The 13,414-nt window shown below is 45.3% G+C and overlaps 1 protein-coding gene across 2 annotated transcripts in view; it reads right to left on the minus strand.

The window, feature by feature from the left end:
- The window catches only part of LOC115075765 (dual specificity tyrosine-phosphorylation-regulated kinase 1B-like), a 232,770-nt gene that overhangs the window by 64,123 nt on the left and 155,233 nt on the right, over positions 1–13,414 (minus strand). For both annotated transcript variants that reach the window (XM_029576504.1, XM_029576503.1), the window contains one exon: positions 6,754–6,900. In XM_029576504.1, coding sequence (XP_029432364.1) covers positions 6,754–6,900 — 147 coding nt within the window. The remainder of the gene's footprint in view (positions 1–6,753; positions 6,901–13,414) is intronic.

Raw genomic sequence — 13,414 nt, forward strand, 5'->3', positions numbered from 1 at the left:
TGCAACAGGGAAATCACCTTGCGAGTTACCAGGCGGCTTCTCTTCCAACGACTCAGTGCAAATAATCCAGTCGTCCAAATACGGGTGTACCAGGATTTCATCTTTTTTCAATGCTGAAACTACCATTACCTTGGAAAAGGTTTTGGGAGCGGTGGCCAGTCCAAGGGCAGTGCCCAAAACTGAAAGTGGCATACCAGAACTGCGAACTGCAGGAAGCGTTGATGCTCTAGTCAGATGGGAATGTGAAGATATGCCTCGGACAAATCCAGAGAGGCCTGAAATTCCCCTGACTACAGGGCCATTATCACCGAGCACAATGTTTCTATGCAAAAATGCCTCACTTGCAGATGACTGTTGATGCCTTTGAGATCCAGGGTGGGATAAAAGGAGCCCTCCTTCTTTGGCACAACAAAATAAATGGAAAATCGCCCTGTAGTTTCTTGAGACGCAGACACTGGGACCACAGCCCTCAGACTGAGAAGCCATGTCAATGTAACCTCTACTGCCTGCTTCTTCTGCGGGAGATGCTATGAACACGTCCTGAGGAATACTGCAAAACTCCATCAAATAATCTTAACACCTCCAGGAACCACTGATCCAATGTGATTTTGACGCCTCTGATAAAAGAAAGAGGCAACTTCCTATCTCCTGTTCCCAGAGGTGGGTCGGCAAACCTTCATTGGGAGGGTTGGGAGGGACCACCACCCTAGCCTGTGCCTCGTCTGGGTTGTCAGGGACAAAAGGACAAAGAACTACCAAAGGGCCCGACTCCTCTGAAAAGTCACTATTCTATAGGAATGAAAAAGCCTGGGTCCTCTAGAATGAACTCTCATGACAAGGGAGGGCTGCACCTGTCTCTCATCTTCCGGCAAATGAGGAACCGGAGATTCGCCCCACTTACTGGCCAGTTTCTCCAACTTGCTGCCAAACAAAAGTGATCTGAAAAAGGCAATTTGGTGAGATTAGCCTTAGAGGTCGCACTGGCCGACCAATTTCTTAACCAAAACTGGCGCCTGGCCGCCACAATCGAAGCCACCCATCTGGCCGAAGTGTGGATCAAATCACAACTAGCATTAGCCAAAAAGGCAGCAGCTGGTACCATAACTGACCTGAGATTTACTCCAGAGTCATCAATCTCCCAGGAGAGAAGCAAACAAGAGCAAGCCACCAAGGAACAATAGAAGCGATCTGCAAGGACATTGCCACAGCTTCGAATGCTTGCTTAAGGATAGTCTCAGTCTTTCTATCATGAGCATCCTCCAAATCCACACCTCCTTCCAAGGGAATAGTGGTCCGCTTGGAGACTGCCACACCAGTACATCTACCTTCGGAAAATATATGCGCTCTCTCATCACTGGGTCTAGAGGGTATAGGCCTTCCAAAATCTGAGCCCCTTTTAAATTAGCCTCTGGGACACCCCATTCAAGATCAATCAATTCTTGAATGGCTTCCATCACAGGGAAAAAAAAACAAGAGGCTTATGCAAAGAAACCAAAATAGGTTTTTTTTCCTTAGGTTCAGAAACGGGATCTGCCCCAGGAACTCCAAGCATGATCAAGGTCTGGGAAATCAAGGCCAGCAGTTCATCCCTGTGAAAGAACTGCAACACAGTTCTAAACTGTTCCAATCTGGGGTGGGATATCCCCCATCCTTAAGAGAGGCAGAATCGGTGTCATCATTGTACCTGAAGACTAGAGAGTTGCCAATGTAGCCCCAATATTTAAAAAGGGCTCCAAGGGCGATCCAGGAAACTATAGACCAGTGAGCCTGACTTCAGTGCCGGGAAAAATAGTGGAAACTATTTTAAAGATCAAAATCACAGAACATATAGAAAGACATGGTTTAATGGAACAAAGTCAGCATGGCTTTACCCAAGGCAAGTCTTGCCTCACAAATCTGCTTCATTTTTTGAAGGGGATAATAAACATGTGGCTAAAGGTGAACCAATAGATGTAGTGTATTTGGATTTTCAGAAGGCTTTTGACAAAGTCACTCATGACAGGCTTCTAAGAAAACTAAAAAGTCATGGGATAGGAGGCAATGTCCTTTCGTGGATTACAAACTGATTAAAAGGCAGGAAACAGAGAGTAGGATAAAATGATCAATTTTCTCAGTGGATAAGGGTAAAAAGTGGAGTGCCTCAGGGATCTGTACTTGGACCAGTGCTTTTCAATATATTTATAAATGATCTGGAAAGGAATACGATGAGTGAGGTTATCAAATTTGCGGATGATACAAAATTATACAGAGTAGTTAAATCACAAGCAGATTGTGATACATACAGGAGGACCTTGCAAGACTGGAAGATTGGGCATCCAAATGGCAGATGAAATTTAACATGGAAGTGTAAGGTGTTGCATATAGGGAAAAATAACCCTTGCTGTGGTTACACGATGTTAAGTTCCATATTAGGAGCTACCACCCAGGAAAAAGATCTAGGCATCATAGTGGATAATACTTTGAAATAATCGGCTCCGTGTGCTGGGAGCAGTATGCAGATGAGCCTTCCGGTCCTCCTCTACTGCAAAGGGGGTGGGGCCTCTGGAAGCTGGGGCTATGGACGTCAATCCCTGGATTGCTTGCGGTGGCTTCTGGACTCCTCTCCCAGTGGATGCTGGGAGCAGTATGCAGATGAGCCTTCCAGTCCTCCTCTACTGCATTTATAAGGCAGTTAGATCTCATCATAGCCCGGGGGGGGGCAAGATGGCGGCATGAAGGTGGTGAGGAAAACGCTGTCTCTGAACTTCCTTGAATTTTTCTTAAGATGCCAGCGAAAAGAAAGGGGAAAATTCAGGTATACCCCTCTGACCCGACAACGATTAATAACAGCACACTCACCTGGACTGACAACTGGAAAGGAGGTGAATGCCCCTCATGAATCCCGGTGCCCATTAATGATGCTACCCACCGACGCCCTAGCTGTTACTGAGAAGCAGCCTGGTGAAGTAATGGCTGCGTTATCGATAGGAGAGGAACAAAGAGGACGATCTTACGGGCTGCCTCTATCTCCTGAAGGAGCCTCTGAGACGGGGGAAGGAGAGCTCGAGGGAATGCTGAGAACATCTACCCCAGAAGAAGGACGAAAGGAGAATGAGGGAAAGCAGGTAGTACCGGTGGAAGAAAGGCTGGAGGTTAAAGTGGGTGATTCTGGCCACTTTCAATTAATATCTAAACCAGCCATTGTGACTCTAGATGCGCTATGGGACTTAGTAGCTGGTTTAGGCAGTTCATTTCAAGATTTCAATGCAAAAGTGGAGACACAAAAGTGGAAAATTTGGAAGTTAAAATTAAAAATGTTGAACCTAGGACTGACGCGGTGGAGGCTACATTGAAGGCTAACTATGAGTGCAATGTAAAATTAATTAAGGATATAGCAAGTGCCTCACGCAGGATTGAGAACTTAGAAAATTATTCTCGACATCTTAATCTTAGATTTTTGAACTTTCCGAAAATAGTGGGACAAGCGGTGGAAATTACTTTAAGAAAATATTTCCTAGAGAATCTGAAGCTTTAGGATACTAAGGTTCCCTGTATCAAGCTGTTTTTCTTGCCAGTCTCATTTAAGGATAGACAACAGGTAGAAAATCCGGTCGAGATGTTGGAAAACCTTACTCAATACCTGGAAGATTCCACAGCGGAGCTTTGTGAAAGAGCAGCTCGTCTTCTAACATCTGCCTCTGAACAAGATATGGGCATAGGAATGAAAAATTACTTTAGGAATATGACAACCCCATTTTATGGGGAATCAGTAAGAATTTATCTGGACTTTGCCTGAGTAACACAGCCGAGAAGAAGGGAATTTTTGATTTATAGATCACAAGTAATATCAATGGGTTATTCATTTGTGCTAAGATATCCATGCAATGCATTGTGAAATTACAGAAAGAATGTTTTATTTTTTATTTTCCTGAACAGCTTAAATCATTTATAAATTCTAGGATGATTACTATTATATCTCCTAGTTAGTACCAAGCAGGGAACATAAAGTGTTTGATGGTTAAGTCATGTTATGCCAATTTCTTTCGTATGTAGCGAAACTGATTGTGTTAGAAATCTCCCATATATTCGCCCCCTAGAATATAGAATTAGGGAGAAATATATATCAGTGTTAGATTTCCTGTTTTTGTTTCTTGTAAATTATAGATGGAAATATGATATGAATGTTTCTATTTGCTATTAGTAAGAATGTCTTACTTGTAAATTGAAAAAAATTAATAAAGTATAAAAAAGAAAGAAAAAAAGATCTCATTGCCCAAACAGCCATGAAATTTATATTTTAAGCCTATCTTCCTTGAAACTGGTAGTGTGAAAAATGCTGTCTGCCACATTTTAAACTGAAAGCATTGAAGAATTTTATGAACTGGTATAACCAGAGGTTATTTCGTTGCTTGTACAAACTTCAGAACGCTCAGGAAGCCCTATTTTGCTTCTGGTTCTTCTTACAACTCAAAAGCAATTGATTTTGACTTCTTTTGTAAGAATATCAGTTATGTGAGATCTTCTGTAGGTGATTAACTTGGTCTTGGAGAACGGTCCAATAGAAAAAATGGAGAGCCATCTCCATTAGAAGTGGGATTCAAAAGAAAACAGACTCATCTTCTTAATTGTGGGGGTGGAAGGGAAATAGAACCAAAAGGTTACTAAGAGCCAAGAGTAACAGATAAGTATGAGGAGAAAAAACAAAAGTGCAAAACTTGCTGGGCAGACTGGATGGGACATTTGGTCTTCTTCTGCCGTTATTTCTATGTTTCTATGGAAGTATCTCCCTGTCAGGTCTCCGGGCCTTCTGAACCACTGTCTTCAGGCCTCTGTGTTCTTGTCTGGCTTAGTCTTGCCCCTAACATCCATTCCCTGTATTGCCAGTGCCTTGTCCCCATTCTACCCAGCCTGTCCAACCTAGTTCCACATGTGCCTAGGCTTCTCTCCAGTCCTGCCTTGCCTCAGTATCCAGCCCTTGTCTCCAGCCTGTCTCCAAATTCCAGCCTCATCCTAAGTCTTGTTGGCCGCCAAAACCCAAGGTTCAACCTACAAGGGAGGCAGATGCCCCAGGCAGAAGGTCTGTTTGCCTTGAAGTCCTGAGTTGCCCCTGTGGAGGTTCCCCAGCCCTAGCAGGACCCTCAGTTGGGTCATTCCCTTTTTTGTCGACCTTGGAGGTGAAGAGTGTTTAGAGTGATTTGGAGATTCTCTTAGTCTTTTCTTTCTCAGCAGCTCATATTTAACCTGAGCTCCCTGAATGTAAAGAACCACAGAGATGTTCTGCCTTATGTTGAACAGTTACTCTGTCATGTTTAGGCCCCAAACAGTGGAGACAAACAACATGGAGATCCACCAAAGTCATCTTGTGCCTCTATTTTGCACATGGTTTTCCAGGAATGTTGAAAAGAGGGCAAGAAATTTCAAATCTAATCCTAAGAGGAAAAAATATATTTCCTGAGACGACTCAGGAAATAAAAGAAATAAGAAAATCAAAAGAAGCCAAGAGCTGTAAAAAAAAAAAAAAAAAAAAGGGATTATTGCAAGTAGCTGTAAAGGAGACAGCAACACATCTATTCACTCCAGCATAGAAAAAAAAATGACAGAGGATTCACACGGTGGTAGATGCCTGGAACACCTATCCATGAGCAAGCATGTTTCAATGTCAGCGCCGTCTAGAACATTACCCACTTGTGTGGATGAATTAGTCTTGTTTGTCCATGGAGAAAAGCAGTGATATCCTACAGGCAATCATAATCCATGGCTGGCAGCTAGGATATATGTTTGTCAGTCTGCACAGGAATAACTAGGAAGACTGGATAAGTCAATTGGTCTTTTTCTGGTATCATCTATCCTAGAGGACGGTGAGGGGAGCAGCAGAGCAAAAAATGTGCCCTCCATTTTGGGTTTAGATCTGCAGGAGAGTTGGCAATATCAACCAGCAGTGGTAAGGCTTTCTTATATTCTCAGAAGGATTGTGGCCGTGGTAGTGCACAAAGCCTGGGCAGGATGACCTGGCTATTTTCCCCAGTTAACAGCAAAAAAGATAAGAAGTGACATCATGCAGGTAGTGAAGCTTGCATGGATGACAGCTGACAGATCTCCTAGTGCAGAGGGAGACGGTTAAAATAAGGAAGGGTTATAGCCCCTGCTAAAGTACTGCAGAAAGGGGTAATCAGAACGATTGGGAAGGCCAAATGGCTACCTGCTAACATCTACTGTTATGTTACAATATCTAAAGTTTGGAGAACACAAGGATTACTTTTTCAGGAAGATACCATAATACACAATATAACTAGACAGCTCAATTAAAGAAACCAGTATCTTTTTTGATGATTCCTCAAAAGGTAATAACCTATAAAGATTCTAATTTTCTGAAGGATTGAAGTAGTTACTATGACAGTAACCGTGGGGAAAAAACTATTAGCAAAAGCACTATGTGAGAGCACCACCAGCATGGGGTATGAAATCCTTTAAGAGACTACATACCCATCAGACAAGAGAGGACAAGTGAGAACTTGCCTGAGCTTTCCTGTAGCTGCACTGATGCCTGCTGTAACCAGGTCTACTGTTTTATAACAGCTGGAAATTACTAGGCTGAATCCGACTAGCAGCGTAAACCATATGCTCAGAGTCCCTTCTCTTATTTCTCTGATAATGATCCTACAAAACCACTTATAACTGTGCTAGTGGGGCATGTGCTCAACTAGTTTTAGCTGTAGACAGGCACAATCAACTAGCGTAGAATTATGTAAGATAAGATTTTTTTACACAACTTACCTCATTAGAACCACTAAACAGAGGCTCTCCGGTGTGCATTTCCACTAGAATACACCCTAAAGACCACATGTCTATTGCGAGGTCATATGGCATTCCTAGCAAAACTTCTGGGGAGCGGTAGAAGCGGCTCTGAATGTACTGGTAAATCTAAGGAAAGATTCAGAAAGAATTTGCAATAAAACAGAAACAAACATTCTGAAATAAATACTGAAAATAGTCATTTATTTTCTCCAAATTATATGCCACCTGATTTACATACAACACAAACATATATAGTTAAACCCATATAAGTCTAACCAGAACATTAAAATATAAACATGGATCATCAGCACTACATACAGATGACATCTTTGTTCACTCAGTGCCCAAAAGGTGAATATATTAAAAGTGCCAGTGCACACCTCTTTGTAACTGTGCCATGTAGAGAACCACAGATCAACATAAATATACACAGCACTGTACACAATAAATACCATAACTGCAAGATCCCTGTTCTCAAAGAAAATGCAATTGCTTACCTAAAAAAGTTAATTCTCCAGAGATTTCCTAGAAAGCTTCTGAAAGTGCTTGGGATTTTTTTGTGCGCTGCTGGACTTGCTGTGCTTCAGTTTATTGTATAACTTAAGAAACTAGCTTGTACAATTGGAGTAGGAACAATTCCCAAATAGGGAGAGAGTTGTTTTCCCAAGGTCAGAAGGATGTTAATCTTTACACATGGGAGGACATCATCGAATGGAGCTTGGCATGGAAAACGTATGTTAAAGTTTCTAGAAATTTACTTGGCCTTATTAAGCATGCGTTCACGCGGGGGTCCCCTTCAGACTTACAATATAGAATACGAGGATAAAATAAAAAAAAACCCACATAGTGGAAACCCAACTGCGGAGGGGCGGGCGAGTTTCATTAGGACTAACATCCTGCTGTCCTTGGAGAACACCTATTACAGGTAAGCAACACTGCTTTCTCCGAGAACAAGCAGGATGACAGTCCTTACACATGGGTGACTCACTAGCTACAGACTATCCCCCAACAAAAAAGGGGACCAACAAAACACCCAAAGAGGTTTTAGTAATAAGAGGGGGAAACAACGGGCCCCTAGAGGGAACCGCTTTGGGTTCTACACCCCAAACAAGTTCCGAAGGACAAACTGGCCAAACCTACTGCCGCGAGATGTAAACGTGTGGAGAGAACTCCACGTTGTAGCCGTGAAGATCTCTTTCATGGGAACTGCTCACATGTGGGCCACTGACGCTCCCATGGCTCTGACAGAATGAGCCTTGACATGACCCACAAGAAGCAGTCCTGCCTGGGCATTACAGAAAGCAATGGATTCTGCTAGCCAACTGGCAATGCTCAACTTATTCCTATCAAAAGAAAAAAAAAGGTTTGGTGGACTGTCTATGGGCTTCTGTCCACGCCAGATGGAAGGCTAAGGCTAAGGCTCACTTGCAGTCCAAAGTCTGCAGCACTCGCTTGCATTGGTGCGAATGGGGCCTGGGAAAGAATGTTGGCAGGAAGTTGGACTAGTTAAGATAGAAGTACGTCGTCACCAGCTTAGACAGGGACTTAGGTTGCATGCACAAGAACACACTATCATGATCAAATAGTGTTAGGTGGATAAGTCACTAAGGCCTGGAGCTTACTGACCTTGCACACTAAGTGACCGCCACCAAAAATATGACCTTCCAAGTCAGGTACTTCAGGTCACTGGAGCACAGGGACTCAAAAGGAGCTTTCATCAGCTGAGCTAATACCACAATAAGGTCCCAAGACACAGCAGGAGGCCTTAAGGGAGGCTTCAACTGAAGCAGGCCAGCCATGAATTGTACAACTATAGGCTGTGCAGAGATGGGCGTACCATCTACACCATTGTGGTATGTGTCGATTGCACTGACTACATCTAATGGAGTTAGTTTTTAAGCCAACTTCCAATAGGTGTAGAAGGTAATCAAGCAGACTTTGTGTGGGGGGCAGGAGAACAGAGTTGGGGCTTTCTACTCACTCCACATGGAAAACTTTCTCCACTTCAGTCCGTAGTGCTTTCTAGTGGAAAACTTTCTAGAAGCCACCAGGACCTGAGACACATCCTGAGATCGAGTGGTTGCCGAATTAACACCCACACTGAGCGACAGGGCCTGGAGATTGGGATGTCGCAACCTGTCTCTTACATAATGAGATCTGGGGAAGTCCCAGACTGATCAGTCTCCGGATGGAAAATTTTTGTAGGAGTGGAAACCAGACTTGTCTCGGCCAATCAGGGGCTATGAGGATCATAGTCCCCTTGTCCTTGTGAAGCTTTAAAAGAGTCTGCGCCACTAAGAGAATCTGAGAATACGCGTACAGAAGATCCTTGCCCCAATGATGGGCAAGGGCATCCGAGACTGGTTTGCTGTTTGATTGTACAAGGAGCAGAAACGCCTCACCCTTCTGTGGCAAAAGGACATGAAGAGATCCACGTCTGGGCTCCCCAGATGCGGAATATCTGATTTGCAACCCCCTAGTTCAGGGACCACTTGTGAGATCTGAAGGCACGACTCGGTCTGTCCGCTACTACGTTTTCCATCCCTGCCAGGTATAGAGCCTATCCTATGCAGCAGGGTCCATGACCAGATCTGGACCGCTTCCTGACACAGTAGGTATGATCCTGTGCCTCCCTGCTTGTTGACATACTTCATTGCCACCTGGTTGTCAGTTTGGATCAGGACAAACTTTGTTGGACAGCCAGTCTCTGAAAGTCCACAGCACGTACCCAACTACCTGAAGCTCCAGGAAGCTGATTTGACAACAGCCTTCCTGAGCAGACCAGAGACCCTGGGTGCTGAGCCCATCTACATGAGCTCCCCAGCCCAGGGTGGACGCATCCATGGTTAGGACAATTTGGGTAGGAGGACTTCAAAAAGAGATCTCCCGTACCAGATTTGAAAGTACCCACCACAAGGGCAAAGAGTCCTGGAGGGGTAAGGTGACTCGGTTACAATCCTGGAGGTTCTGCGTGGCTTGGTGCCACTGTGACCTCAGGGTCTATTGGGCTCTGTGAATGTGTAATCGTGCCAAGGGAGTGACATGGACGGTTGCGGCCATATGGCCCAACAGACTCAACATGTGCCAGGCTGGCACCTGCTGCCTCTGTTGAATCTATGCCGCAAAAAAGGTCTTCAAAGTGACGGCCCTTTGATGAGGCAGGAAAGCCTTGGCCTAAGCCGTGTCTAGCAGGGCTCCAATGAAGTCCAATTGAAGTGATGATTTGAGATGGGACTTCGGGTAGTTAATGACGAATCCTAGCGACAAACACCCGGATGGTCAAGCACATGGATCTGTCAGTCCCTGATTGAGTTGCGCTCTTGACCAGCCAATCTTCCAGATAAGGGAAAACATACACCCTCAGCCTGCGTAGGTGCGCCACCACCATGGCCAAGCATTTTCTGAAAACTTGTGGGGCGCATGGTAGCCCAAATGGCAACACTCGATACTGGAAGTGCTGTTTTCCCACCACAAATCGGAGATACTTCCAGTGAATGGGGAGAATCTTGATGTGAGCGCACGCATCCTTTAGATCGAGGGAGCATAGCCAGTCCCTTTCTTGCAAAAAGGGGATCAAGGTGTCCATGGAAAACATCTTGAACTTTTCTTTTTTTTTTAAATTTCCTCAAGGCCCTTAGGTCTAGGATGGGACGGAGTCCCTCTGTTTTCTTTGGAATCAGGAAGTGCCTAAAGTAAAATCCCTGCCCTCTTTGCCTTGGTGGAACAGGCTCGACCACACTGGCCATTAAAAGGGAGGACAGCTCCATTAGAATTACCTCCTGGGGAGACAAGATGGCCGCCTGCTAAGATGCGCACACAGAACCTCTCTCTCAGTTTTTCCTTTCTGTATTGGATTACCTTTGCATAGATGCCTCACACGAAGCACAAAGCCAGGTTAAGGGAGAATATTACTAGTTCTCCCTCTCCTGCCTCTGTACAACCTCAGATTGAGGAGTTCTTTAGTGCAACTGCAACTTCTACTCCCATTGTGATGGCTGCTTCAGAGGTAATTGATGGGCGAACTTTCCTCTGCAGGCCGAAGAGATCTCTCTCAGCCCAGGAGTGCCAGTTACAGCAACTCCTCCTTGTCATGGATTATCAGCTGTGCCAGGATCTTTGTCCCCCATAACGGGGGTTTGAGGAGCTTCAACTCTGTTCCATACAATCATGGAGATGGGGGGTGATTCCTCAGCCTTCCCGTGAGTTGCGACTAACAACCACCCAGGTGGAGCCCCCTATTTGTGAGGCAGATGGAGTGGTTGCTCCTTCTTTGGCCCTGACATTGGCCTCTCCAGGCGGTAATGACGAGAAGGCACTTCAGAGACGTGGTGAGCCTAAGAGCACTCAGGTTGGTAAACTCAAACTTTCAAAACCTCCTGTAATTACATTGGATGTCTTGTGGAATACACTGGTGACTATGGGATCCTCCATAACATCTTTAACAGTTGTAATGGATGTTAATAATCGTTTAATGCTTAATAGGGATGTGAATCGTTTTTTGACGATTTAAAATATCGTCCGATATATTTTAAATCGTCAAAAAATCGTTAGGGCCACGATACAATACCAATTCCCCCGATTTATCGTTAAAAAATCGTAAATCGGGGGAAGGGGGAGGGCAGGAAAACCAGCACACTAAAACCCCCTAAAACCCACCCCCGACCCTTTAAATTAAATCCCCCACCCTCCCGAACCCCCTTCCCCAATGCTTTAAATTACCTGGGGATCCGGCGGTGGTCCAGAACGGCGGCGGTCCGGAACGGCCCCCTCAATAGAATCGTGTTGTCTTCAGCCGGCGCCATTTTTCAAAATGGCCGCCGCAAAATGGCGGCGGCCATAGACAAAAACGATTCGACGGAGGTCGTTCCGGACCCCCGCTGGACTTTTGGCAAGTCTTGTGGGGGTCAGGAGGCCCCCCCAAGCTGGCCAAAAGTTTCCTGGGAGTCCAGCGGGGTTCCGGGAGTGATTTCTTGCCGCGAATCGTTTTCGTACGGAAAATGGCGCCGGCAGGAGATCGAGTGCAGGAGGTCGTTCAGCGGCGGTCCGGAACCCCCGCTGAACGACCTCCTGCAGTCGATCTCCTGCCGGCGCCATTTTCCGTACGAAAACGATTCGCGGCAAGAAATCGCTCCCGGAACCCCGCTGGACTCCCAGGAAACTTTTGGCCAGCTTGGGGGGGCCTCCTGACCCCCACAAGACTTGCCAAAAGTCCAGCGGGGGTCCGGAACGACCTCCTCCGTCGAATCGTTTTTGTCTATGGCCGCCGCCATTTTGCGGCGGCCATTTTGAAAAATGGCGCCGGCTGAAGACAACACGATTCTATTGAGGGGACCGTTCCGGACTGCCGCCGTTCTGGACCACCGCCGGATCCCCAGGTAATTTAAAGCATTTGGGGGGGGTTCGGGAAGGTGGGGGATTTAATTTAAAGGGTCGGGGTGGGTTTTAGGGGGGTTTAGTGTGCCGGCTCACGATTTTAACGATTTTTCACGATAGTTTACACACCCAAACGGCAACAATACGATTCCCTCCCCCTCCCAGCCGAGATCGATCGTTAAGACGATCGAGGACACGATTCACATCTCTAATGCTTAATACTAACTTGGACTCCTCTCAAGATACTAAGCTTTTATCCTTAGATACTCGTGTTTCTTCTCTTGAAAAGATTCAACATCAGTTAGTTCAATCAGATTTGGTATCCTCAAAGAAAATTGAGACTATGGAAAATGCATTACTGTGGGAAATATGCGCTTGCCAGCAAGCCATTTCATTGGGGTTTAAACACTAACTTCCCTTCTCCCTGACATTTGCCTGAATAAAAGCATCACTTGTGCTTAAGTCTCTGCCTAGGAAAGGATACCTGACTATCATGTATTTCTCTGGCTTGTGCTTAGCCCTGAATTCCTGGGGGAGGGGCTGGGTGTTCCCTAGTCAGAGGCAGGACAAAGTCAGGAGGTATAGATTTCAGCAGCCAATGAGATGATCCGTGCACACCCCTTGAGCCAAAGCCAATAGTGTAGGGACTCGTCTGTTGCTATGGGGAAAGTAGCCAATCATGTAATGACACATCATCTGCCTTTGTATGAATGTACAATAAAAGGAAGAGCCTCGTGAGGGCTCACCCCTTCTCTTCCTGCCTGCGATGAAAGCTGCCTCAAGTGTGTTCTATGCCTCCATACTCTACACATTACGTTCCCTGAATTTAAGGATTCTTAATTTTCCTATAATTAAGAAGATTTCTCCAGCGGAACTGTTCCGTAATTATGTTTCTTCAACTCTTAGAATTTCTGAATCTGCCATGGGTGTAATAACTAAGGCTTTTTTTCCTGCCTCAAGTAGCTCATGGAGAGAATTTGCCATCAGATAATTTACAAGATTTGACTAATTTCCTTGAAAATTCTCAAACAGGGTGGAGTCAAGATGGAGACTTGAACGGCAGTGCTGTAATGACCCGCTCTGACGTTTTGCATTGAAAGAAGTTTCTAAAAAATTCAATATGCCTCTGAAACGAAAAGGTAAAACCAGGAATTACCCCTCTGTTCCAGCGCTTCCCTCTGGACAGAGGACCATCTCTCAGAGTGTTATAAAACCGGCAAATTTGGAGCTAGGAAGGCTGTCGGGTCGCAGGAAGGAGAATGTGACC

Source organism: Rhinatrema bivittatum, chromosome 14 (genome assembly GCF_901001135.1).
Source record: "Rhinatrema bivittatum chromosome 14, aRhiBiv1.1, whole genome shotgun sequence".
Classification (NCBI taxonomy): Eukaryota; Metazoa; Chordata; class Amphibia; order Gymnophiona; family Rhinatrematidae; genus Rhinatrema; species Rhinatrema bivittatum.